Source organism: Myotis myotis, unplaced genomic scaffold (assembly GCF_014108235.1).
Source record: "Myotis myotis isolate mMyoMyo1 unplaced genomic scaffold, mMyoMyo1.p scaffold_m19_p_4, whole genome shotgun sequence".
In the NCBI taxonomy this organism is placed as follows: domain Eukaryota; kingdom Metazoa; phylum Chordata; class Mammalia; order Chiroptera; family Vespertilionidae; genus Myotis; species Myotis myotis.
In genome coordinates, this window is record NW_023416346.1 from 83,581,175 (window position 1) to 83,609,078 (window position 27,904).

At 46.7% G+C, this 27,904-nt stretch overlaps 1 protein-coding gene across 1 annotated transcript; it reads left to right on the forward strand.

The window, feature by feature from the left end:
* The first annotated feature begins 1,119 nt into the window (after positions 1–1,119).
* AWAT2 (acyl-CoA wax alcohol acyltransferase 2) lies at positions 1,120–26,998 on the forward strand. The gene is given in 11 exon segments (XM_036304177.1): positions 1,120–1,124; positions 1,919–1,946; positions 2,519–2,590; positions 20,228–20,345; positions 25,251–25,454; positions 25,691–25,794; positions 25,796–25,875; positions 26,451–26,562; positions 26,565–26,649; positions 26,848–26,937; positions 26,940–26,998. Coding segments are annotated over 11 exon segments (957 nt in total).
* The last annotated feature ends 906 nt before the right edge of the window (positions 26,999–27,904 follow it).

Here is a 27,904-nt window from a genome sequence, read left to right on the forward strand (position 1 = left end):
CACTAATTATTGTTCATGTGAAATTCAAATTTAACTGGTGTCCTGTGTTTTATCAGGAAACTCTGTTACCAAAGGCAGCTGTCAGTCTGAGTGTGGGCCTGGCTGGCCACTTAGAAGTAATGGGAATGCAGGGGCTGCAGAGAAGACACTAGCATACTGGGATCCAAGGGTACCCCCTGGGCTCCACGGGGACCCCAACTGGCTCCCCCAGATGTAAGGGTGTTGTGTCCAGCTTCAGGAGACAGGCTGAGGGCTTTAGCATCTCCAGGCTTCCTGATGACGGGTCCTGCAGCACTCCCCAACCCCTCCACCAATGACCCAGCAGTGACCCTCAGGGAGCACCAGGAATCTCCCCCATTGACCAAGATGGCACATGGGGTGGTTCTTACACCAACTGCACCAAAAGATGAATGGACAGGGCCCAAGCATGCCAAAAGCTACTAAGATAGCTACATAGAAAAAAAAAATTCCTCTTCTCCCTATCCCTATAGGAACTATGGACTTGAGCAGGAAGAGGAGATGGTCTTTGAGACAGTAGTCCACCAATTTACTAGGTCACAGCAGGTGAAAAAACCTCTTCCCTTTTGCACCTGCACCTGCCTCAGGAGTCTGGCCTTTGTTTTGGCAGGCAGCTGAACCGGTGTTTTTGGTTACAACCCTTCCTGAGTGTGGCAAAAACTGCTATGTGCTCTAGCCGGTTTGGCTCAGTGGATAGAGCATCGGCTTGTGGACTGAAGGGTCCCAGGTTTGATTCCAGTCAAGGGCACATGCCCAGGTTGTGGACTTGATTCCCAGTAGGGGGCGTGCAGGAGGCAACTGATCAATGATTTTCTCTCATCATTGCTGTTTCCCTCTCTGAAATCAATAAAAGTGTATTTTAAAAAAAAACCCTGCTATGTAAGGGAAGGACTAGCTTTATTTTTTGTCTGTTTCCAGGGGCCTAGAGTAGGACCACTGGGGAGTAGGCCTGAGTCTGAGAGCAGGAAGAAAGATTTCACTGGCAGGGGACTCAGTGAAGGCTATGAGGAGCCCTCCCTAGGTAGCTTGGAATTAGAAACCTCAAAGAGCCTTTCCTGTTCTGACAGTCTGAGTCTCAGAATCTCCAGGGATTTTGAGAGGATGAGGTGAGGAGATGATGAAGTGGGATAGGACTGAAGACTATGAAGCCCCCCAACAGCCTTGACCATTCCTCTGTTTAATGTTAGGATGGTGGATATATGCAGATGCATCAGCTAGGCACATAGCCTTCTCTGTGCAGATGGGGAGTCAGAGCTTGTAGAATATTTCAAATGCTCACGCTGTCATCGATTCTGCTCTTGAGTATCTGATACCCTTTCTCCAAGGTAACACTCTTTGGAGGGAAGCCCATCTCAGGACAGGCCCAGCTGAACTCTGGGCTTTCTTTTCTTAGTGCCTTGCCCTATCCTCCCCACCCCTTCTCTTAATGATAGCAACAGCAGGAACTTACACGTAGATACCATTTCACAGTTCAAAAAATGATTGGCCATCTTGTACATGTCTGGATTCTCACAAGTCTGAGAAGGAGGTACTCGTCTCCTGTTGACATTTGAGGAAACCAAGCCCCAGAGATTTGTCCAGTAATAGTCACCAGGTTGGGCCTCCACCCACTCAGGCATTTTTATAGCAAATGTCAGTGTGTGCCCTGTGGTAGGGGCTGGGCATATGACAAGAGTATGATCCAGTATCACTCACTCTCTACTCCTGTGAGTGCCCAGATTAGGGTGGGTGGTGAGAAGTCAGGGTTAGTGAACAGATGAAAGGCAGAAATAACAAAACACAAGTCCTCTGGGTGGCTGAATATGAATGAGGACCCTTCAGAGCTGGCTCAGTGGAGGGCATGTCCACTCACCCCCAGGCATTCTTCCTTTTTCAATAGCACCTCTTTCTCTTTTTTCAGGCTGGCCACAGGCTCCATTGCTGCCTTGGTACTGGCCCCTGGAAGTGTCCCTTGGCCCACAGCCCACAATGGCAGCTTATCGTTGGTGGGGAAGTACAGATCCTTTCCCTGCTAGGCTCCCCCAGGGCCTTGCAGAACCTTCTCCTCCCCTACGTGGCCACTTTCTCAAGTACAGTCTTTCGTGGAATTCCTATTGGAAACAGATTAAAGAAGAGCTGGTGCTCTGTTTTGAGTGGCAGCTGGCAAGCCAGAGTTCTCTGCTCAGCCCCCACCATAGTTGCCCCTGGAGCACTGAAAGCTCAGGGTCAGCACAAACACTTTACAAGCAGCAGCTAGTTTTACTAGCCATCACAGAGCCTGCTGGTCTTACAGGCCCCTCTCAAAAATGGTTGATAATTTGCTCTAGCCACCCTGCAGAAGTGCTCCTTCTCCCATGCTCCCCATCCTCATGACCCAAGTCAAAATCTTGGCCGTGGCTCCTCTCCCCTACAACACCCCCAACCAGATAGCCAGACAGGACTATTTCATGTCTGACAGAGACTTTTCTATCCCTTGCCATTCACCTGTGTTCAGTGTTTATGGAGTTTTTTTCCCCAATAGGGGATCATCTCAGAAAGTTTCCCCATCAAAACCCTGGATAAGGAGTATGCTACCCCACCTCCAAACTATCAAGTCTGTCTAGTGGGGAGAGACAGTGGGCCAGTAGGCTTTTCTGTGCTGGGGCAAGTCCCATAAGCTCATCCACTTACTTTGTGTGGAGGTGGAGCTGGTCTTGCAAGTAGGTATCAGAGAGGAGAAAATTGTGAGCCTGTGTGTCAATCATGGGAGGAAGCTGGGTCCTTGGGCCCTGACAATCATCCTGTGTCTGAAAGTCATCCTCATGTGACATTTGGCATAAGTCACCATCCCTGCTCAGAAGCTCTCACCTCCTAGGTGTCCACAGGATTAAGCCCACACTCCTTGTCCTGGTGTCCAGACTCTTTCAGAGATTGGCTCTGCTGCCATTTTCAGCCTCACTTCCCACCAGCCCCTTCACAGAACCACCATTCCATCCAAGCTGGCGAGTTGCACCCAACAATCTCCACAGGTTCCCTGAAGAACTGGATGGGACCAGGCTGAATGCAAGGAAGGCAACCAGGCCAAGACAGGACCCAAGGTGGCTGTGTGAGATAAGACAAGGGTCTCAAGACTGGGCAGTTTTAAATGTTATTTCTTGTTATGAGGTGTAGTATTTTAGAGATGAAGCTGTAAACAGGATGAGCTGACAGAAGCTCAAATGGATGACAGTAGCCAATTGTAAAGAAGAAATCAACATGAAATTGACCAAATAGAGTATGTGAACAATGGCTAAGCTTCCCTTACCCGGGCAGAGCTTTTGATATTAATCCCGTCTCCTTTACTTGCTACAAGTAATAAAACTATCTTGCAACCACCACATTTGTGAACAGAGAACCTCAAGACATGAATCCCTTGAGTTTGGTAATGGGTGCTCACTAATGGAACACCTCTGTAGAGGCATCTGAGCTTCAGAGAAGAAAGGGCCTGCGTGGGGCCTGTGCTTCGGACACATCCAGAAGTGACCACTCACCACCATCCTGCCAACAGTCTGGCCTAGATTACTGTTATAACCTCTCCAAAATCTCCCCCTTCTTCTCTGGCTCTTCAAAACTGCAAATCAATTCTGTCTCTTCTCTGGTCAAAATCCTACAAAGGCTCAGTCAGAGTCACGAAGGCCTTACCCCATATGGCCCCACCAAGCTCTCTGACCTCACCTCCTCAGTTCCTCTCAGTCACTTTGCTCGTCTTCTGTTCCTCAAAAACTGCCAGGCCCACCCCACCTTATAGTCTATGCACTGGCTGTGTTCTCTAGCTGCTGCAACATTCACAGTCCAGACAGGCTTGTTTCCTCAATCTCATCTCAATTCTCAGTTGCTACCTTTTCAGTGTGGTCTTCCCTGACCACTCCTTTTGTTATTTTATTATTTTCATTATTCTTTTGTTAATCCTCACCGGAGGATACTTTTTCCATTGATTTTTATTTAAAATAATTTTTTTGTGTGTATATGTACTACATCTTTTTAAAAATAATTTTTATTGTGGAAAGTATTACATATGTCCCCATTTTTCTCCTATTAACCCCCTCCAGACAGCCCCTGGCCCCTGCCCCCTGCCCGTGCACTCACCATCCCATTGTCAGTGTCCATGGGCCAGACATATATGCATACAAGGTCCTTGGTTGATTACCTCCAACCCACCGACCTTCCCCTGCCTTCCCTTCCCTCCAAGATTCCACACTCTGCTCTATGCTTCATGTCTCAGGATACACTCCGTTCATCAATTTATTTTGTTCATTAGATTCCACATATGAGTGAGATCACATAATACTTGTCTTTCTCTGACTAACTTATTTCACTTAGCACGATACTCTCCAGGTCCCTCCATGCTGTCTCAAAGGGTAAGAGATTCTTTTTTTTCCTGCTGTATAGTATTCCATGGTATAAATGTACCACAGCTTTTTTATCCACTCATCTACTGATGGGCACTTGGACTGTTTCAAGATCTTAGCTATTGTAAATTGTGCTGCTATGAACATAGGGGTGCATACATTCTTTCTGATTGGTGCTTCAGGATTCTTAGGATATATTCCTAGAAGTGGGATCACTTGGTCAAATGGCAGTTCCATTTTTAGTTTTTTGAGGAAACTCCATATTATTTTCCATAACAGCTGCACCAGTCTGCATTTGCACCAGCAGTGTATTAGGGTTCCCTGTTCTCTACATTCTCTCTAGCACTTGTCATTTGTTGATTTGTTGATGGTAGGCATTCTGACAGGTATGAGGTAAATTAATTAATGAGTGTTATTTTAATTTGCATCTCTTTGATGATCAGTGACTTTGAGCATCCTATATAATAAAACCCTAATATGCAAATCAACTGAATGCCAGAACGACCAGCAGAAGGACTGGTTGCTATGATGTGCACTGACCACCAGGGGGCAGATGCTCAGTGCAGGAGCTGCGCCCTGGTGGTCAGTGTGCTCCCACAGGGTGGGTGCGGCTCAGCCAGAAGCTGGGCTCATGCCTGGCAAGCACAACAGTGGCAGGAGCCTCTCCCACCTCCACTGCAGGCAGGTGGTAAGGCATGAGGTCCTGGACTGTGAGGACCCCAAACTGTGAGAGGGATGTCTGCCTGCCGGCTTAGGCCCTATCCCCAGGCAGACATCCCTTGAGGGGTCCTGGAATGCGAGAGGGTGCAGGCTGGGCTGAGGGACCCCCACCCCAGTGCACAGATTTTGTGCACCGGGCCTCTAGTTTTTTCATATGTCCCTTGGCCATCTGTATGTCCACTTTGGGGAAGTGTCTATTTATGACCTTTGCCCATTTTAAAAAAATAAATCTTTATTGTTCAGATTATTACAGTTGTTCCTCTTTTTTCCCCCCATAGCTCCCCTCCACCCAGTTCTCACCCCACTCCTACCCTTACCCCCTACACTGTCCTTGTCCATAAGTGTATGATTTTTGTCCAGTCTCTTCCCTCACCCCCCACACCCCTTGCCCCCAAGAATTGTCAGTCCACTCCCTTTCTATGCCCCTGATTCTATTATATGCACCAGTTTATTCTGTTCATCAGATTTTTTATTCACTTGATTTTTAGATTCACTTGTTGATAGATATGCATTTTTTGTCACTTTGTTGTTCATAATTTTTACCTTTACCTTTTTCTTCTTCCTCTTCTTAAAGAATACCCTTCAGCATTTCATATAATACTGGTTTGGCAGTGATGAACTCCTTTAGCTTTTTCTTATCTATGAAGCTCTTTATCTGACCTTCAATTCTAAATGATCGCTTTGCTGGGTAGAGTAATCTTGGTTGTAGGTTCTTGCTATTCATCACTTTGAATATTTCTTGCCACTCCCTTCTGGCCTGCAAAGTTTCTGTTGAGAAATCAGCTGACAGTCGTATGGGTACTCCCTTGTAGGTAACTGACTGTCTTTCTCTTGCTGCTTTTAAGATTCTCTCTTTGTCTTTTGCTCTTGGCATTTTAATTATGATGTGTCTTGGTGTGGTCCTCTTTGGATTCCTTTTGTTTGGGGTTCTCTGTGCTTCCTGGACTTGTAAGTCTATTTCTTTGACCAGGTAGGGGAAGTTTTCTGTCATTATTTCTTCAAATAGGCTTTCAATATCTTGCTCTCTATTCTTCTGGCACCCCCATAATTTGGATGTTGGTATGCTTGAAGTTGTCCCAGAGGCTCCTTACACTATCTTCATATTTTTGGATTCTTTTTTCTTTTTGTTTTTCCAGTTGGGTGTTTTTTGCTTCTTCATATTTTAAATCTTTGACTTGATTCTTGGGATCCTCTAGTCTGCTGTTGGATTTCTGTATATTATTCTTTATTTCAGTCAGTGTATGCTTAATTTCTAGTTCGTCCTTTTTCATATCCTTGAGGGTCTCACTAAATTTCTGGAGGTTTCTAGAAGATTCTTGAGTAACCTTATAACCGTGGTTTTGAATTCTATATCCAGTAGTTTGCTTTCTTCCATTTCTTTCATTTGTGACATGTTTCTTTGTCTCCACATTTTGGCTGCTTCCCTGTGTTGATAGATTGGCTTTGTGTGCTAGGTGTCCTATAGGGCCCAGTGGCTCAGCTTCCCTAATTACCTGAGGTGGACACTCTTGGTGCACCCCTTTGTGGGTTGTGTGCACAGTCTTGTTGTAGTTAAGCCTTGATTGCTGTTGGTACCACTGAGAGAAATTGACCTCGAGGCCAATTGGCTGTGAGGACCAGTTGTGTCTACAATGGGAGAACTTCTGTGCTGGAGACACCCATATGGGGCAAGACTTGCTTCAGTGGGGCTTTGGTGATCACCGAGTCTGCCCCCTGAGTGTGCCTCTTATGGATGTGAAGTGTTGTAATCTGGATGGTCTCTGACCACTGGGTACACTGGCTCTTGGATCTCCAAGGAGGTGCAAAGTCAGCCACTGCCTGAGGCCACCCAGCAAGAGCTACAGAGAGATCTGCAGATTCCTCCTCTTTGTTTGGGGTTTGGAGGTGCCCAGATGAGGCCCAGCTGTGAATCAATACAAGCTGCTGTGGGGCCTTGGGCCTTCTTTTGGAAGCTCTGGGGCTCTCTGACCCAGCTGCAGTTTCTTAGGTTTTAGATTGCAAAAAAACAGGCCATTCATATGCAAAAGCCTCTGCTCACAGCTTGGGTGGAGTTGTAAATTGGGTGGGGCGGGGTCTCAGGGAATCATAGGGTGGAGCAAACAGCAATAGCTGCCTGTCAGCCCTGCCCCGAAGAGGTCCCTGGGTCTCTGTGTCCCACAGCCTCATGCAGGAACAATTGGAGCACCTGTGCAAGAAAGCCACCCTCATGTTTTGGCCCGATGCCAGATGAGTCTGGGTCCCCAGAGTCTCACCTGGAACTGGAGTTCAGAGCAGTCAGGAGCTTGTCTCTCCCTCCTGATTGAAAAAGACAACAGTGTACCCAATTGCCAGCCCTTTTCCATGCGCCTCCATACCTCCACACTTCCGCACCTCCTTCCAGTCTCAGTGCACTTTTCTCTTTCCTTCTAGTTGTATAACTTGCACTCAGCCAGCCTTCCTGTGGTTCTGGATGATATCCGTTTTGCCTTTTAGTTGTAATTTTGATGTGGTTGTGGGAGGCATCAGGTTCAGGTGTGTACCTGTGCCACCATCTTGGTTTCTCCTTTTGCCCATTTTTTAATTGGATTGTTTGCCTTCCTTTTGTTAAGTTGTATGAGTTCCTTATATATTTTGGATATTACCCTTTATCAGATGTATCATTGCCAAATATGTTCTCCCACACAGTGGACTTTGCCCTGGGAAATATATCTGGAAACATATTGCTACGAGAGATGTCTGAGATTTTGCTGCCTATGGTTTCTTCTAGGATTTTTATGGTTTCACAACTTACATTAAAATCTTTTATCCATTTTGAGTTTATTCTTGTGTATGGTGTAAGTTGGTTTCTAGTTTCATTTTTTGCATGTATCTGTCCAAATTTCCCAACACTGTTTATTGAAGAGACTGTCTTTGACTCCATTGTATGCTCTTGCCTCCTTTGTCAAATATTAATTGAGCATAATGGTTTGGGTTGATTTCTGGGGTTCTCTGTTCTGTTCCATTGATCTATATGCCTATTCTTGTGACAATACCAGGCTTTTTTGATTACGGTATCTTTGTAGTATAACTTGAAATCTGGTATTGTGATTCCTCCAACTTTGTTTTTCTTTCTAAGATTGCTGCAGCTCTTTGGGGTCTTTTTTTATTCCATATAAATTTTGGAGTATTTATTTTAGATCTGTGAAATATGCTGTTGGTATTTTACTAGAGATTGCATTGCATCTGTAGATTTGTGACTATTGTACCAGCCTTGCATCCCTGGAATAAATACCACTTGGTCATGATGTATGATCTTTTTAATATATTGCTGGATCCAATTTGCTAATATTTTGTTGAGGCTTGTAGCATCTATGTTCATCAGGAATACTGGCCTGTAATTCTCTTTGTTTGTAGTATCTTTATCTGGCTTTGGAGTAAGGTAATGCTGGCCTCATAAAAGAACTTGGAAGTGTTCCTTCCTCTTAGATTTTTTGGAATAGTTTGAGGAGTATAGGTGTTAGTTCATTGAAAGTTTGGTAAAACTCCCCTGTGAAGCTATCCAGACCAGGGCTTTTTTTTTTTTTCTTGGAGTTCTTTTTTTACTGCTTTTATTTCATCAGTTGTTATTGGCCTATTTAGGTTTTCTGATTCTTCCTAATTCAGTTTTGGGAAATTGTATTTTTCTAGGAATTTTTCCATTTCATCCACATTGTCCAGCTCATTGGCATATAGTTGTTCATAGTATTTTCTTACAATCCATTGTATTTCTATGGTTTCAGTGGTTACTTCTCCACTTTCGTTTCTGATTTTATTTATTTGGGTCCTCTTTATTTCTTGTTGAGTCTGGCTAACGGTTCATCAATTTTGTTTATACTTTCAAAGAATCAGCTCTTGGTTTCATTGATTTTTTTTGTATTTTTTAATTCACTATGTCATTTATTTCTGCTCTAATCTTTATTATTTCCTTCCTTCTACTTACTCGGAGCTGTTCATGTTGTTCTCTTTCTAATTGTGTAAGTTGTAGGGTAAATTGTTTATTATTAACTTTTCTTGTTTTTTTGAGGTAAGCCTGTAAAGCTACGAACTTTCCTCTCAGGATTGCTTTTCCTATGTTCCAGAGATTTTGTGTTGTGGTGTGTTCATTTTCATTTGTTTCCAGGAAGTTTTTTTTTTTTCTTGATCTCATTGGTAAACCATTGATTGTTTAATAACATACTATTTAGTCTCCCTGTGTTTGAATGTTTTTTGGGGTGTTTTTACTGTAGTTCATTTCTAATTTCATTCCACTGTGATCTGAGAAGATGCTTGATATGATTTCAATCTTCTTGAACTTATAGAGGCTTGTTTTGTGTCCTAACATGTGGTCTATCTTTGTGAATAACCTATGTGCACTTGAGAAGAATGTATATTTTGAGGATTTGGGGTGAAATGTTCTATAAATGTCAATTAAATCCATCTCATCCAGTGTGTCCTTTAGTCACTGTTTCCTTTTTAACTTTTTGTCTGGAAGATCTATCCAGTGAAGTCAGCGGGGTGTTAAAGTTCCAGACTGTGACTGTATTGTTGTCGATCTCTCCCTTAAAGTCCTACAGAAGCTTTTTTTTATATATGCAGGTGCTCCTATATTGGGTGCTTATATGTTTACCAGGATTATATCCTCTTGTTGAATTGATCCCTTTAGTATTATGGAGTGACCTTTGTTCTTAATTTTTTGTTGCAATGGTAAATGCGATTTTTTTTGCAAGTTTCAGTTTCTGAGAGATCATTATTGGCATATAAAAATGCCTTAGACTTATGGGCATTAATTTTGTATCCTGCTATATTGTCAAATTCATTTATTAAGTCTAGTTTGGTGGAGTCTTTAGGATTTTCTATGTATGCTATGATATCATCCTCAAATAATGACAATTTTACTTCCTCCTTTCCAATTTGGATGCTTTTTATTTGTTCTTGTTTTCTGATCACTGTGGCCAGGACTTCCAGTACTATCCTAATATATAAAAATCCAGGGTCCGTAACGTCCAAAATGACCGAAGGCTCCACCGACCAGAAATCAGTCCTGCAGTCAGTGCTGGGTTGCTGAGACAACCCAGCACTGACTGCCACTGCTGTGGGTGCAGCGACCCAGCATTGCCTGCAGAGGGGGCTGCGGATCAGGTCCGGAGAGAGCCCTGGAGAGAGAATCAGAGTCTGATCCATAGCCTCTGTGAGAGCTGTTGACCAGCCCTTACCGCTCTCTTTCTCTCCAGGCCTGGCCAGCAGCCACACCTCTCTTTCTCTCTGGGCCTCCACGGGGGCTGCTGATCTGCCCCACCTCTCTGATCGGCCCAGAGATAGGCCCGGAGACACTGACTGGCATAGAAACCAACCAATCAGATCCTAATCTGGGTGAATTGTGAATGCAGAACCTAATGTGGGGGCTGAGGAGGGGTTTTAAGGGCAGCAGCTGTTTGGTGTAAGGTGTAAGAAATCAGTTCAATTTTTTAATGACCAGTGTGACAGTATAGTGCATATGGCTGGCTATGAGTCCAGATATAGGGATTATGTATTTTTGTCTGCCAAGAGCATCTCCTCCTGATGAAAAAGGCTCCCCCACCCCATTTAAGAAATCCTATCCTATATAATCTATCTATACTAATAAAAGGGTAATATGCTAATTAGACCAGGTTGACCAGCCATCTTCCAGATGTCCAACTTCCTTCTGGACAAAACCATGGTGGTCAGGGCCGAGGCAGAGGCAGTTAGGGGCAATCAGGCAGGCAGGGGAAGGAAGTTGGGGGCAAGATCAGGATGGCAGGGGAGGGCTGTTGAGGATGAGATCAGGCCAGCAGGGGAGGGCAGTGGGAGTCAAGATCAGGTCTGCAGGGGAGGGCAGTTGGGGGCAAGATCAGGCCAGCAGGGGAGGGCAGTTAGTGATGATCAGGCAGGCAGGCAGAGGCAGTTAGGGGCGATCAGGCTGGCGGGGAGGGCTGTTGGGGGCAAGATAAGGATGGCAGGGGAGGGCAGCTGGGGGCAACCAGGCCAGTAGGGGAGGGCAATTGGGGGAGAGATCAGGCAGGCAGGCAGAGGCAGTTAGGGGAAATCAGGTAGGCAAACAGAAGGGTTAGGGACAATCAGGCAGAGGCAGTTAGGGGCGATCAGGCAGGCAGGCAGGCAGGTGAGTGGTTAGGAACCATTGGTCCCCTATTGGCGAGGGTGCAGGCTGGGCTGAGGGACCCCCCCCCCTCGCATCATGCATTTCATGCACCGGGCCACTAGTCCTATCTAGTAAAAGAGAAACATGGTAATTAGCGTACAACAGCTACCCTTCCCATTGGCTAATCAGGGAGATATTCAAATTAACTGCCAGCCAAGATGGCGGCCGGCAGCCAGGCAGCTGGAAGCGAACATGAGGCTTGCTTGCTTCTGTGACGGAGGACTCCAACGTTCCCCGCCTGCCTTGCAGGCCTCTGAGCTTGCAGTTTGAAACATTGTAACAAATATAGAAGCTAAACAAAACCCCAGAAACCTGCTTTCAGCAGGCCGGGATCTCAGAGCTGGAGTTATACATTGTTTCGATTATAGAACCCAAGCAAACCAGATACCTGCTTTCAGCAGCAGAGGCCTCAGAGCTGGAGCCAGAGCTAAAGCTGGCCCAGAATAAAATTTAAAAAAAAAGAAAAAAAGGAGCAGTTGGGAGCTTCAGTCACCCGCCAGCCTGAAAACAGCCCTCAGCCCCTCACCCAGACTGGCCAGGCACGCCAGTGGGGACCCCCACCCTGAAGGGTGTGTGACCAGCTGCAAACAGCCATCATTCCCTCATCCAGGCTGGCCAGGCACCCCAGTGGGGATGCCCACCCTGATCCAGGACACCCTCCAGGGAAAACCAGCCAGCCCCACCCATGCATCAGGCCTCTATCCTATATAGTAAAAGGGTAATATGCCTCACAGCACCGGGATCAGCGGAGCTGCGAGGCCTCCTGGCACCGGGATCAGCATGACAGGAGGCAGTGCCCAAACCCCCTGATCGCCCTGCGGCTCTGTGTGTGACAGAGGGCGGGGCCACAACCTCCCTATCTGCCCTGCTCTGTTCGTGACAGGGGAAGGCACCCCAACCTCCTGATCAGCCCTGCTCTGTGCCTGATAGGGGGGAGCTCCCCAACCCCCTTATCGCCCTGCGGCTCTGTGTGTGACAAGCTGCGGTGCCCCAACCCCCTGATCGACCCTGCTCTGTGCGTGACAGGGTCCGGTGCCCCAACCCCCCCCCCCATGGGCCCTGCTCTGTGTGTGATGGGGTAGAGCCATAACCTCCCAATCGGCCCTGCCCTGAGTGTGACAGTGGCGGCGCCCCAACCCCCTGATCGGCCCTGCTCTGTGTGTGACAGGGGGGAGCTCCCCAACCCCCTGATAGGCCCTGCTCTGTGCGTGACAGGGTACGGAGCCCCAAACCCCCTGATGGGCCCTGCTCTGTGCATAACAGGGGGTGGCACCACAACCTCCCTATGGACCCGGCCTTAAGTGTGACAGGGAGCGGTGCCCCAACCCCCCAATCGGCCCTACCCTGAGCGTGACTGAAGGTGGCATCGCAACCTCCCAATCCGCCCTGCTCTGTGCATGACAGGGGGCGGCGCCCCAACTCCCCAATCATCCCTGCTCTGGGCCCGACCAGGGGCTGCACCTAGGGATTGGGCCTGCCCTCTGCCACCTGGGAGCAGGCCTAAGCCAGCAGGGTGTTATCTCCCGAGGGGTCCCAGACTGCGAGAGGGCACAGGCCGGGCTGAGGGACCCCCCCTTACCCCCCCCCCCCGAGTGCACAAATTTTTGTGCACCGGGCCTCTAGTCTATATATATAAAACCCTAATATGCAAATAGACACAATGGCGGAACAACTGAACAACTGGTCACTATGACATGCACTGACCACCAGGGGGCGTGCATGGGTCATGGCAGGCGTAGGTAGCAGGAGGCTGAGTGTGGAACATGGTGGGTGTCAGCCACGGCTGGATGGTGGAGCAGGTGAGCGGGGGTTCCAGACAAAGGCAGGGCTCCGGTCGCTGTCATCAGGGCGAGCCTCTGGTGGTTACTGAAAATTCTTTGCTCCCATGCACCGTGGTCCCACCAGGTGCTTGCACCTGCTGCTGGCGCCAGAGCTACCGCTCACACCTGCTGCAGGTGCCCAGTGCCGGCCCCGATGGCCCCTCAGGGCTTCTTCACCCCTCCTGCTCCTGAGGGGTGATCGGGGCTGGCAGCCCCCTCTCACACCCGCTGCCGGTACTGGAACCACCACTTGCACTCACTGCCGGCACCTGGTGCTGGTCCCAATCACTCGGTGCTGTCAGCAGGTGCTAGTGGTGGCTGCCAGCCCCAATTGCTCCTGGGGGCTTCTCCACCTGCCCCTGCTCTTGAGGGGCAATTGGAGCAGCAGCCGCCACTCACACCCACTGATGGCGCTAGCCCTGCTTGCATCCGCTGCTGGCACTGGCCCTAATCGCTCCAAGCTGTCAGCAGATGCAAGCGGGGCTGGCACTGTCAGCTTATGGGAGCAGCGGTGGCAGCAGGAGTGGAGCTGCCAGCAGACAGGAGACTGGGAGCCACGGTGGAAGAGGCCAGGCAAAGGCGCAGAGGATGGGCCAAGATCTGCCCCTGTGTCCACCACAACCTCGCAGCCCACAGTTCCTTTCAAGGAGCACAGATTTGTGCACTAGGCTCCTAGTGTTCAATAAGAGTGTTAAAAGCAGACATTCCTGTCTTGTTCCTGTTCTAATGGGGAATGCTTTTGGTTTTTTCCCATTGAGAATTATGTTAGCTATACATTTGTCATATATGGCCTTTATTACGTTGAGGTATGATCCCTCTATTCCCACTTTGCTGAGAGTTTTTATAAAAAATGTTTGTTGGCCCTAACCGGTTTGGTTCAGTGGATAGAACTTTGGCCTGCAGACTGAAAGGTCCCAGGTTCGATTCCAGTCAAGGGCATGTACCTTGGTTACGGGCACATCCCCTGTAGGAGGTGTGCAGGAGGCAGCTGATCAATGTTTCTCTCTCATTGTTGTTTCTGACTCTCTATCCTTCTCCCTTCCTCTCTGTAAAATATATTTTAAAAAAATGGTTGTTGGTCCAAGAGATGCATATCAAAATGACAATGAAGTACCATCTCACACCTGTCAGAATGGCCATCATCAACAAATCAACAAGTGGTGGAGAGGATATGGAGATAATGGAACCCTCGTGCACTGCTGGTGAGAATGCAGACTAGTGCAACCACTGTGGAAAACAGTATGGAGTTTCCTCAGAAAACTAAAAATGGAACTCCCATTTGACCCTGTGATCCCACTGCTAGGAATATATCCCAAGAAAACAGAAACACCAATCAGAAAGGATATATGCACCCTATGTTCATAGTAGCACAATTTACAGTAGCTAAGATTTGGAAACAGCCTAAGCGCCCATCAGCAGATGAGTGGATTAAAAAACTGGTACATCTATACAATGGAATATTATGCTGGTGTAAAAAAGAACTCTTACCATTCGCAGCAGCATGGATGGACCTGGAGAGCATTATGCTAAGCGAAATAAGCCAGTCAGAGAAGGATAGGTATCACATGATCTCACTCATTTGTGGAATATAATCCTACATAATAAAACCCTAATATGCAAATAGACTGAACAGCAGAATGATCAGCAGAATGACCGGCCACTATGATGCGCACTGACCACCAGGGGGCAGATGTTCAACACAGGGGCTGCCCCCTGGTGGTCAGTGCACTCCCACCGCAGGAGTGCCGCTCAGCCAGAAGCCGGGCTCAGGGCTGGCAAGTACAGCGGCGGTGACGGGAGCCTCTCCTGCCTCTGCTGCAGGTGGGAGGTAAGGAGTGAGGGGTCCCGGACTGTGAAAGCCTCGAACTGTGAGGGAGATGTCTGACTGCCGGCTAGGCCTGATTCCCAGGGGGATCAGGGCTAAGCTGGCAGGTGGACATCCCCTGAGGGGTTCCGCACTGCAAGAGGGTGCAGGCCAGGCTGCGGGAGTCCCACCCCCACCAAGTGCACGAATTTCGTACACTGGACCTCTATTGTACATCATAAACTGATGAACAAAAATAGATCCAGAGACATAGAAGCATCGAACAGACTGTCAAACCTCAGAGGAAGGGCAGGGGAGGGTGGTAAGAGATCAACCAAAGGACTTTTATGCGTGCATATAAGAATAACCAATGGACACAGACAGTTGGGGGGTGGTGAGGCATGTGCTGGGTGGTGGGAGCAGCCAGGGAGAAGTCAATGGGGGAAAAAGGAGACATATGTCATACTTTAAACAATAAAGAATTAAAATAAAAAAAATGGTTGTTGGATTTTGTGGAATGCTTTTTCTGCATATGTTGATATGATCATGTGGTTTTTGTCTTTCAATTTGTTTATGTGATGTATCACATTTATTGATTTGCAAATATTGTACCAGCCTTGCATCCCTGGAATAAATCCTGCTTTTAATATATTGCTGGATCCGATTTGCTAATATATTTTTAAAAAATATATTTTATTGATTTCAGAGAGGAAGGGAGAGGCAGAGACAGATAGAAACATCAATGATGAGAGAGAATCAATGGATTGGCTGTCTCCTGCAGGCTCCCTACTGGGGTTGGAGCCCACAACCTAGGCATATATTCAGACCAGGAATCAAACTGTCACCTCCTGGTTCATAGGTCAACGCTCAACGTCTGAGTCATGCCAGCTGGGCCGATTGGCTAATATATATATTTTTTAATTAAATCTTTATTGTTCAGATTATTACAGTTGTTCCTCTTTTTTCCCCCCATAGCTCCCCTCCATCCGCTACCCACCCCACCCTCTGCTCTTACCCCTCCCCCCCACTGTCCTCATCCATAGGTGTATGATTTTTGTCCAGTCTCTTCCCGTGTCCCCCACACCCCTTCCTCCCCCCCAAGAATAGTCAGTCCACTCCCTTTCTATGCCCCTGATTCTATTATAATCACCAGTTTATTCTGTTCATCAGATTATTTATTCACTTGATTTTTAGATTCACTGTTGATAGACTTGTATTTGTTGTTCATAATTTGTATCTGTACCTTTTTCTTCTTCTTCCTCTTCTTAAAGGCTACCTTTTAGCATTTCATTTAATACTGGTTTGGTAGTGATAAACTCCTTTAGCTTTTCCTTATCTGTGAAGCTCTTTATCTGACCTTCAATTCTGAATGATAGCTTTTCTGGATAAAGTAATCTTGGTTGTAGGTTCTTGGTATTCATCACTTTGAATATTTCTTGACACTCCCTTCTGGCCTGCAAAGTTTCTGTTGAGAAATCAGCTGACAGTCGTATGGGTACTCCCTTGTAGGTAACTGACTGTCTTTCTCTTGCTGCTTTTAAGATTCTCTCTTTGTCTTTTGCTCTTGGCATTTTAATTATGATGTGTCTTGGTGTGGTCCTCTTTGGATTCCTTTTGTTTGGGGTTCTCTGTGCTTCCTAGACTTGTAAGTCTATTTCTTTCACCAGGTAGGGGAAGTTTTCTGTCATTATTTCTTCAAATAGGTTTTCAATACCTTGCTCTCTCTCTTCTTCTGGCACCCCTATAATTCGGATGTTGGTATGCTTGAAGTTGTCCCAGAGGCTCCTTACACTATCTTCATATTTTTGGATTCTTTTTTCTTTTTGTTTTTCCGGTTGGGTGTTTTTTGCTTCTTCATATTTTAAATCTTTGACTTGATTCTTGGGATCCTCTAGTCTGCTGTTGGATTTCTGTATATTATTCTTTATTTCAGTCAGTGTATGCTTAATTTCTAGTTGGTCCTTTTTCACAACCTCGAGGGTCTCACTAGACTTATTGAGGATCTCATTAAATTTATCAGTGGTCTCACTAGATTTCTTGAGTGTCTCACTAAGTTTATCGGCGGTTTCTAGAAAATTCTTGAAAAACCTTAAAAGTGTGGTTTTGAACTCTATATCCAGTAGTTTGCTTTCCTCCATTTCTGTCATTTTTGATCTGTTTCTTTGTCGCCACATTTTTTATGCTTCCCTGTGTTGATAGAGTGGCTTTCTGTGCTAGGTGTCCTATAGGGCCTAGTGGCTCAGCCTCCCCAGTTACCTGAGGTGGACACTCTTGGTGCACCCATTGTGGGCTTTGTGCATAGTCTTGTTGTAGTTAACCCTTGATTGTTGTAGGTATCACTGGGAGGGAGGAATTGACCTCCAGGCCAATTGGCTGTGAGAATCAGCTGTGTCTGCAGTGGGAGAACTTCTGTGCTGGAGACACCCTTCTGGGGCAAGACTTGCTTCAGTGGGGCTTTGGTGCTCACTGAGACTGCCCCCTGAGTGTGTCCCTTATGGATCTGAGGAGTTGTAATCTGGATGGTCCCACTCTGACCACTGGGTACACTCCCTCTTGGATCTCTAAGGAGGTGCTAATTTAGCCTCTGCCTGAGGCTACCCAGCAGGAGCTCAGCTGTGAAGCAATACAAACTGCTGTGGGGCCTTGGGCCAGCTGCAGTTGGTTAGGTAATTTTCAGATTGCAAAGGGCCAGGCCTTTCATATGCAAAAGCCTCTGTGCACAGCTTGGGCGGGGCGGGGTCCCAGGGGATCAACAGGGCTGAGCAAGCAGCTATGGCTGCTCCTCAGTCCTGCCCTAAGAGGCCCCGCTTCTCAGTGTCCCGGTAATCACTGCAAGCACCTCTGAGAGAAAGCCGCCCTCGAGGTCCGACCAATGCCAGACAGTCTAGCCCAGCCATGGACAAACTATGGCCCGTGGGCCAGATCCGGCCTGTTTGAAATGAATAAAACTAAAAAAAAAAAAAAAAGACCGTACCCTTTTATGTAATGATGTTTACTTTGCATTTATAGTAGTTCACACAAGCACTCCATCCATGCTTTTCTTCCGGCCCTCTGGTCCAGTTTAAGAACCCATTGTGGCCCTCAAGTCAAAAAGTTTGCCCACCCCTAGTCTAGTCTCTCCCCATATGAGTCTGGATCCCCAGAGACTCGCCTGGAACTGGAGTTCAGAGGAGTCGGGAGCTTGAGACTCCCTCCCGATTTAAAAAGACAACTGTTTCTTCAGACGCCAGCCCTTTCCGCATGCGCCTCCATACCTCTGCACTTTACTTCCACACCGCACCTCCTCTGAGTCTCGGTATGCTTTTCTCTTTCCTTCTAGTTGTAGAATTTCCACTCAGCCGACCTTCCTGTGGTTCTGGATGATGTCCATTTTATCTTTTAGTTGTATTTTTGAAGTGGTTGTGAGAGGCAGCAATTTCCGGTGTTTACCTATGCCGCCATCTTGGTTTCCTATTTGCTAATATTTTGTTGAGGATTTTAGCATCTGTGCTCATCAGGTATATTGGCCTGTAATTCTCTTTATTTGTAGTATCTTTATCTGGTTTTGGAATTAGGATATTGCTGGCCTTATAAAAGGAGCTTGGAAGTGTTCCTTCCTCTTCGATATTTTGGAATACTTTGAGGAGGATAGGTGTTTGTTCTTCTTTGAATGGAGAAACCACATTGTTAAAATTTATTTTTACTATGACCTTGAGGGACCTATTTCCCCCCAAAATCCTACTGTAACTAATTTCAAGCCCACAGAAAAGTTGAAAAAATTGCACAGTGAACACCCACCACTTAGATTGTTCAGATATTTTGTTAAATGATTTATCACACATCTATTTAACATATCACTCAATTCATCCATCAATACATAATATATGCATTTCAAAATGAATTGCAGCCATCAGTACTCTTCACCCCTAAATACTTCAGCACTGAGTTCAATATTTGTTTACTTTATAGGTAAAATTTACATGCAGAGAAATACACAGATCTTAGGTATATATTTGCTGAGTTTTGACAAATGAGGTTTTTGACTTGTGTAACTCACAGCTGTCAAGATAGAGAACATTATCATCGTTCTCAAAATTTCCATTGTGGCCCTTCCTGCTCAGTCCCCTACCCGAGGCAACCACTGCTTTTTTAACCCATTGTACGCCATAGGCATCTGTAAACGCAAGCGGTGTTCCTTCCCCACACGCCATGTGTGTCTATAAAAAAATGTTTTCCTTAAGTGGCAGCCCTGACCAACTTTAAAATTATTTTTCGTGAGAATTTTCAGCTGAAAATAGTCAAGAACACCCGAATTGTGAGTAATATATTTATTTTTATAATATTAATTGCAAATTGATTTTTTAATTATATTCAAAATATTGTGGCATGTGGGGATAGTTTCCATTTTGGATGCGTGGCAGTTAACTGGTTAAAAAAAATGATAGATTAGTTTTACCTGTTCTAGAATTTTATGTACACAGAATAATTTGATAAGTACTCACATTTGTTTCTTCATTCAATACAAATTTTTATTTAGCACCTACTATACACTTATAGATTATATCTGATGTCAGTTCATGGAAAGCAGTGAATTCTGGACTGACCAAAAAGCCAAAGGTATTTTTTGGCCTGGCCTGTGACCTCTCTCCTCCCCTCCAATCACAGTGTCACTGAGAGACCATAGATAGCTGTGTTACCAAACTCAAGGAGTTTGTGGCTTTGGGTGCTTTATTAAAAAAATGAGAGGTGGTTGTCCCAAGGTAGTTTTATTTACTTGCAGCAAGTAAAGGAGACAGGGGATTCATATCCAAAACTCTGCCTCCCCGAAGGGAGGCTTAGCCTTCCTTGCAGTTGACTACTTTCATGGGTTGAGTTCTTAGCTCATCCTGTTTACAGCTTCATCTACAAAATACTCTGCTACATTTTAACATTTAGTGAGAAATAACATTTAGAACTGCCCAGACCATGAGACCCTTGTTTAATCTAACAGCTGGGCCTCAAAAATAAATGCAGACCTGTGTGCCATGTGTGCCCTGGGCTCCGCCCTGTCCCCCAACTCCCATCCACACTGGCTCTGAAGGCCTCTCATCAGCTCCACCCCCACTCCCATTCAATTCCCACATCAGAGTTTCATCCTCGGTTCTCTATGCAGGTGTGCAAGAGAGTGTCATAATCTCATCCCATGTCATTCACAGGTGGGTAAAAGTGCAGGTGGTTAGAGAGTGAAAGGAACTGGACAAGCAGAGACAGCACGTCGTCCTGTGATCCTATGAAGGGATGGGGACAGGGGGAATGAGGGTGTGGAGACTAAGCAGGGGCTGGAGAAGAAAGTGTAAAGAGGAAACATGGCAGGCCCTTGAGCATTTGGGACTGGGCATCTGAACAGCACTTACTTGGAGCCACTAAGACCCTGGGCATAATACTCTTGCCTTCTAAGAAGGACCTCAAGATTGCCCTGGAGTTCTTTGCTATTTTCCACTGGGCCCTCAGTATCTTGGTTATTGGTGAGACTTTAGCCTTCAGTAGGGTGACTATCTGGGTTTGCCTGGGACTGAAGGATTTTAGGGTTTAGCAAGACTTTTAATGTTAAAACCTGGATGGTCCCCAGCACATCAAAATGGTTGGTCCCCTAGCCTGTGGGCTGACATACCTGAGCATGGCACTTGTGGGGTCTGTGAATGTGCGTGCGGGGACGTGTGTGCATATGGGTGTGTGCCTATGCAGAGATATACGTGCACGTGTGGGAGATAGGGTCTTGCTGCAAATGTGCATGTTGAAACTTCCTGGGTTTATACTGGGGCATGGAGGGCATGTTTTGGGAAAGTGGGAATAGCCAAGGAAAAGGGCTTAGCTGCAACCTGAAGAACTTGAGCGGACCATCATTAGGAGACAGTTGTCCCAGTGACAGAGGGAGGCTGTGAAAACCTTTGGTGTGGAAGAATTCACCCATCTATCCGTCCGCTTTTTCCACTTTCTCCATCACAGACACTTTGTGGAAGTTAGTTACCTGCTGGCTGCTGTGTTCTAGGTGCTGAAGCAAACCATCCCAATGGGAGGGGGGTCAGTGGAAAATACTCATTTGTCAGGTGGTTTAGGTGAGTACTGACTGGAGGCGGGGGCATGAACTACATGAACTTGTACGATATCTGAGAAGGAAAATGCAGATGGGCTCTGTGAGCCCAGGGCTTGCCCGTAACTGGGGAGAATGAACCAGAGGACAGGGAATGGGGCTTAGAAGCCTGTCTAAGGTGGGCACCAGGAGCCCCAATACTGAAAAGAGCAGTGTTAATCTAGGAAAGACAGGCAATCAGAGCTGGAAGCGACCAGGAGAAAGAAATTCTTATGTTAGGTACTTACTGTGTTCTCGGTATGTTCACACCTATTATTTCACTTTAGCCTCATGCCAACCTTGTGAGGTAGAAGCTATTGCTATGTATAATAATACATGCTAATAGTTACACACTCATAATGATAGCTAATGCTCACATAATATTAGCCAACATTTATTCCACCCCTTTTTCATGCAGCCACTGTTCGAAGCACCATATGTGCCTAATAATCTTCATTGTACAGCTAAGGAAGCTGAGGTTCATGTAGTGAGTGGTCTGGTCAAGATCACACAGATCCAAAGTGGAGGAGCTGGCCTGGGACTTGAGCCCACAGGACCTGATTCTAGCCTATGAGTTTCTCTCTTTATGTCTTCCATCTCCTCACTCACTGCTAATTAAGAGGTTCAGTGGACCTGTTCCTGGAGTACATTCGTGACCTTTGCCCATTTCTCTGTTGAGCTTGAGTTTACTCTTGAAGGACAAATAAGAAATAGGTGAAGAAGGAGGAGTGTTCAGGGCAAAGGGTGGGCAACATATGACAAGGCTTGGGTGAGGGGGGAGCATAAACCATCCGGGGAGCTGCCAGTGGTGAGTGGGATGAGGGGGTGAGAGGCACAGAATTGATGCTCCATACATATTGAATGAATGAATCACAGAGGGAAAGGAAAGGAGACTGGATATGCAGGCAGGGGACAGATAGTACAGGGCATTGTAAACCATGGAAAAGAGTTTTGACTGTTTCCCGAGAGCCATGTGGAGCCATGATAGGGTTTGGCACAGGGCAGTGTCATCAGATTTGTGTTTTTGAGAGATTGCTATAGCTCAGTGTAGCAAAGCAAATGACAAGAAGAGGCTGTTGTAATAGCCCAGGTGAGAGGTGGTGGTGATTTAGGCCAGACCAGTGGTAGTCAGGACAGAGAGAAGAGGAAAGAAGAGAGATCCAAATACTTGGAGTAGAATTAATAAGACTTGATCACAGAAGATGTAGGAGAAAGGCAGTAGGCAAGACTGAGGGTTCAGGTCCCAGTGTGAGCTGGCAGAGGGGTCAGAGGAGCAGAGAACGATGAGGAAGGAGAGTGGCCGAAAGGGAGATGTGTATGGGGAGGAGTCAAGTCACTTCATTTGAGTTGGACTTTGCACATACAGAGAGGCAGTGTGGAGCAGGCAGGAGAGCTCTAGGCCTGAGTCCCAGATGCTGTGGGTCCCAGTGCTCGTCCCTCCCTCACTAGCTTCCATGGGGCACATGGTGTCTTTGAGCCTTCCCAGTTCTTTGCCTAGGAGTCTGTGAGTGGATTCGTATCCATTTGGACCTTAAATGCCTTAAGCAGAGACCTTTACTGTAAGTCTGTGGGGAAGATAAGGCAGATGTTGGTACTGTAAGATGTCTCCAACACTGTCTGGGGTGGAATAAAACCTCAGGGAACCAGGGTGGTCTCCTCCAGACTAGTCCCATGCCTCCCTTTACTTCTTGAAAAACTCAGTTTGTTTGTTTGTTTAACCTTACCAGAGGCAGCTACATTTATTTATTTGGGAGAGAGAGGACAGGACAGGAGAGAGAGGGAGAGAGGGAGAGAGGGAGAGAGGGAGAGAGGGAGAGAGGGAGAGAGGGAGAGAGGGAGAGAGGGAGAGAGGGAGATAGGGAGAGAGAGTGAGAGACTGGTTGCCTCTTGTAAGTGCCCCCACTGGGAACAAACCCACAATCCAGGTATGTGCCCTAACTAGGAATTGAACCCACAACCTTTTGGTGCATGGGACAATGCTCCAGTCAACTGAAGCACCTGGCTGGGGCAAGTCAAATAAGTTTTATAACCAGTATATAAAAAACCTAAATTGCTGGCCTTTTCTCCCCTCCACCCCCTTAGATCTGTTTCCCAGAGGCAGCCATTTTCAACATTGTTAGCTCTTTTTTTTTCTGGAATTTACCTCTATATGTCTCAATTTTACTATTTAAAATTTTGAAATATTACTACTTCCTGATTTAACAATTTTAGACGCTGTCATCGACTCCCCAATATGAAGATGAGAATTTGACCCTGTACACCGTCACTAGATTTTCCTCTTTCCCCTCCTCCCCATATTGTTATAACACAGGCTTTAGTTAAATGCCTGACTAGAACAGAACTAGGAAATATTACTTACAATTGAGATATTTAGTGCACTAAGATGATTTTTCTTTCTTGTGCACCTTCTTTTCCCCCTCAGAACTCATAATTGCCTCATTTGAAATTTCTTTAGCTATCTGTTAAGTATGTATTACTTATCACTAATTCTCCACAGACATGTTAATATCTCAATATGTGCAAACACTTCAGGAATCTCTAAGTCTCCTCTTCTCCCCTGCCACTTAGAATTTCCTGGAGGACATTGCTGCCGCAGAGTGCAGCATCCTTTTGTTATAACCTAGTCTCATGCACAGCTGCATCCCCAGGGCCCTCAAGGCACCATGGAAGCATAATTTAGGAAGGTGCTTCCTCTCAGGGTTATACAACTGTTGAGTCAGTACTTGCCTGACCCTGAGAGCAATGTCTCCTTAAAGTTTGTGCCCTAGCCACCTTGCTTGCCTCACCCTGGTCCTCACCTTGTTTACTTCCTTCTCTAGCTGGGTCCCTTTTTTCTTGGGTCTCATGACTTTCTGTCTTGGTTTACTCACTCATTTAGGTAGAGCACATCCTCCAGGAGTTTCTTGAGAAAGGGTGCGTAAGATAAACTCTCTGAGACTGTATGCCTGAGATGGTCTTTATTTGACTTCATACTTGATTAAAAATTGGGCTGCAGATAGAATATCTCAGCTGCATCTAGTGCAAATACCTGAGTCTAGAGTTTCTTTGGTTCAGTTTTCCAGAAAGTGACCTTTCCATTGTCCAGTTGTGTGTGTGTGTGTGTGTGGAGGGGCTGAGGTTCTAACTACTTCTCTGATAGACTTTCAACCAAGCCCTGTGCCTCACACCCACTTTCTGTGACATCTGGGGGCTCCAAATTCTGAGTCTTTCACAGAATCTCCAGTGCAGACAGGGTTGCTTGCTCTTGTAGGCATTGCCCTTGCAAAGGTGTCAACTTTCCTCCATCTATTTATCAGTGTGCAAATATTTTGCTGATATCTTCAACCCACCGCTGGCATCTCTTTAATTCTCTTTTTCCTTGTGATCTATATCTTTTTTTAAATTCTTAAAATTGATTTCAGAGAGGAAAGGAGAGGGAGAGAGAGATAGAAACATCAATGATCGATTGGTTGCCTCCTGCACAACCCCCACTGGGGACTGAGCCTGCAACTGGTGCATGTGCCCTTGACCAGAATCAAACCCAAAATCCTTTAGTCCCCAGGCCGATGCTCCATCCACTGCACCAAACCGGCTAGGGCTGTGGATCTATATCTTTAAAAACATTCGTATGGTAATTTTCATGAGGCACCAGAGAGGAATCAAGATAAAAACTTGTGTTCACTCTGCCATGTTCGATTAAAAGTGTTTTTTGTCTTTTCTCACCTTTATTTTGACCCATTTTTTTCTCACACAGTCTTATTTACAGCTGTTTAAAAACTGAACCCAGTAATAATTCTAAGTAAGTATGGCTCCCTATGAGTCATCTCCATTAGGTCTGCCCTAACTACTCTAACCTACAGTGTTCCTAAACTTCCTGGAGCTCAACACGGCCCAAAACTTCATTCTATCCAGCTTGCAGTTTTCTTTCTTTCGTGTTTGCCATCGTGTGCGCTCCCAACCTGGCTGAAGGTGGGTCTTCTCTTTCCCTGGTATTCCCTCTGCTGATACTTCAGAGACATGTGGGCACGAACGTGGTAGTTGGAGGAGAACTGTTCCTGCTCTGTCTTTCTGGACTCCCAACCTCTGGCGGCCAGATCAGTGTGACCCACCGCTGGCTCTCGGCCATTGAATGCAGCTCAGAACAGTGCTGGGGCAGGTCCTCGGGCTTACTGCGTGGCACACAGCTGGGGAGGAAAACACCTTCCTGGAGTTGTGTGTATCCCAGCTTGCATGGCCCTTGCCCTTCCAGGTCTATGGCCAGAAGAGGAGTCCTTTTCTCTCTCCTGTCCATACTCGTCCTGACTGCTCTTTCTTCCACAACTTTTGAAGACTCATGGCATCTTCCCCCATCATAGCTACATCCTTGTCTGTCACCCTCATGGGTTCATGTCCCATTCATGCTTCAGCAACTTTGCCACAGAGGCCTCAGGCTTCACCAAGATCTTTCCTGGCATCACCCCTTATGTGCTCATGCTGGGAGCCTTTTTCTGGGTGCCTTTCCTCAGAGACTATGCCATGTTGACAGGTGAGTTGGCTCCTAGGACATAAAAGCCAAAATAAAAATGGCTTCCTGAGGAAAAAGTGATGTGGGAGGGGTGAGAGCAGGATCAGAAGGGATCAACTTTGTGATTCCCTCTGGTCCTAAACACTAGCCCTAGGCTCGCCTGCCTGGGACGAAGCTCTCTCCTCTGAAGAGGTAGGGAGGAAGGCTAGGAGGTTTGGGAAGTGGCCAATGACCTTTTGAATTTTTCTGCCTGCCAGGGGCCTGCTCTGTGAGCCAGTCCTCCATGAACTATCTGTTTACCCAAAAGGGTACAGGCAACATGCTGGTTGTGGTAGTCAGTGACCTGGTGGAGTGCAGATACCACACACTCTATAGGGAAGCCCTTACCCATGCTGTTCTTGAGGAACTGGACTGGGTTTGTATGTAAGGCCCTGCAGCATGGGTAAGGACAGTCCTGGTCCCTATTAGGGAGAGCTGTTCCAAAAGTCCAGCAGGGAAGGAGGAAGGGATTTGGAGGAAATGATATATAAACGGGGATGGCAAAGCTCCTTCTGTATTGGAGTAGAGCCTGGGCCAGGTCCCGGAGGCATTTCTGCTTCTGAGGAAGCACTAGAGGGCCAGTCTTGAGCCTGCTGTTCCTCACTTTAGCTTTTTATCTGGGCCAGACCCTCTATGAAAGGTGAGTGGCTGCAGCCCCCTCTCAGAGAGAGCCACACTTGCCACGTGGGTAAAAGGGAGAAAGGTAAATGAAATGTTTCTTAAAATTTTCCTTTTTGTTTCAGACCTGTGGGTTCACAGGAGAGTTAGAACTTGCTGCCTTTAGCTTGCTGCTGCTTTGTCCCCACAGAAAGCCTGAGGTAGACCACAGGGCCCTCATGCTTGGCCTGGACATAGGCCCAGCTGATTTAGGCTGCGGAGCGTATAGGCAGACCCTGAGACCACTGGTGGTCAGTACGTCTGGCTTTCAACAGGGTCCCTACCTTTCTGGCCTTCAAAGGACATGCATTTGCTCCACAGGGTGGTTCTAATCCCTGCCTATGCCTTTGGGGAGGTAGACCTTTACCATCAGCACATTTTCACTTCTGGGGGTTTGGTCAATCACTTCCAGAAGTGGTTCCAGAGTGTGCACTCATTCACCCTTGTGCTTTCAATGAACGTGGCTTCACTGAGAACTCCTGGGGCCTTCTGCCCTATGCCCAGCCTGTAACCACCATTGGTGAGTGAGCCCTTCTGCAGGCAGCCTGGTCTGGGATGTAGATCTAGTTCTGAGGCTGAGTCTAGGCTTTGGCTGTGTCTAGAGGGGGAGAGGCTGGCCACGATGGGTGGTTTTGGGGTGGTGTGAGCTCGAGGGCTGAGGCCCATTCTGAGGAGTGAGCTATCTATGCTTCTCTTTTCCTTCTGTCTCCTCTGGCAGTCGGGGAGCCTCTGCCAGTGCCCAAGATTGAGAAGCCGGGCCAGGAAGTGGTGGACAAATACCATGCACCCTGTAGGGAAGCCCTGTACAAACTGACCAGCACAAGACCCTGTTGGGCTGCTCAGAGACCCAGGAGCTGGTGATAGTCTGACAGATATCCCCAGAAGCTACTTAGCCTGGCTGGAAGGTGTGGAACTGTAAACAGGAGACAGAAGTCACCTATGGGGCTTCTGCTCCTGATTTGGCTAGTCCTCATTGTGAGGAGGGGCTGTCCATTTGGTTGTTTTCTAAACCCCAATTCCCCTTTCATCTCTCTCCTCCTTCCAGTGCTTCTGTGTTTTCCTTGGGGCTATAAGGGAGATGGTCTCAAGAGGCAGGCAAGGCCCTGGGGAGAGGTGCCCTTCAGGTGCCCATTTGTCAGCATTGAGGAAAACAATGGACAGAATAAAAATCCAGCCTTCTGATACTGCTTATGCTCTAACTAGTATGTTTGAGGGCCCAGGATCCCTGGACACCTTTCTATCTGTAGCTCTCAAGCAGCCCCATCTCCTGTTATTGAGACTCCTGCAGGACTGGGTACTTTGGGATCCAGTGGGCTTTGAGTGCAAGCTCTACCACCTTCAAGCCATGTGAGTCAGAGCAATTAGTCACCTCTGAGCCTCAGTTTCCTCATCTGTAAAATGGGACTAATGATCCCCCATGTGCTTACCTCAAAGGCTGTTGGGAAGATCAAATAATATTGAATGTGATTGAACTTTGTAAATTTGGAAAGCTAAACAAAGTGATTCTCCTGCAACCATTTTTCCCATTTCCCATCCTTGAGCAAAAATGCCCTAAAGCTGGCATCTCAATGTTTAAAAGAAAGTGTACAGTGGAAGATCTTGTCAGCAGTCCTTTGAAAATTTAAGCAACCGATACCCTCTACCAGCCCTGGTCCACACTCAGTTTCCACCTCATAATGCTATAATAGAAGGGTCAGGCTGGTTTAATTTCCTGTCTTCTCTCCCCCACACCCCCCGGCAACTTGCTTAACCTTGCCTGGTTTTCTCACTCTGCC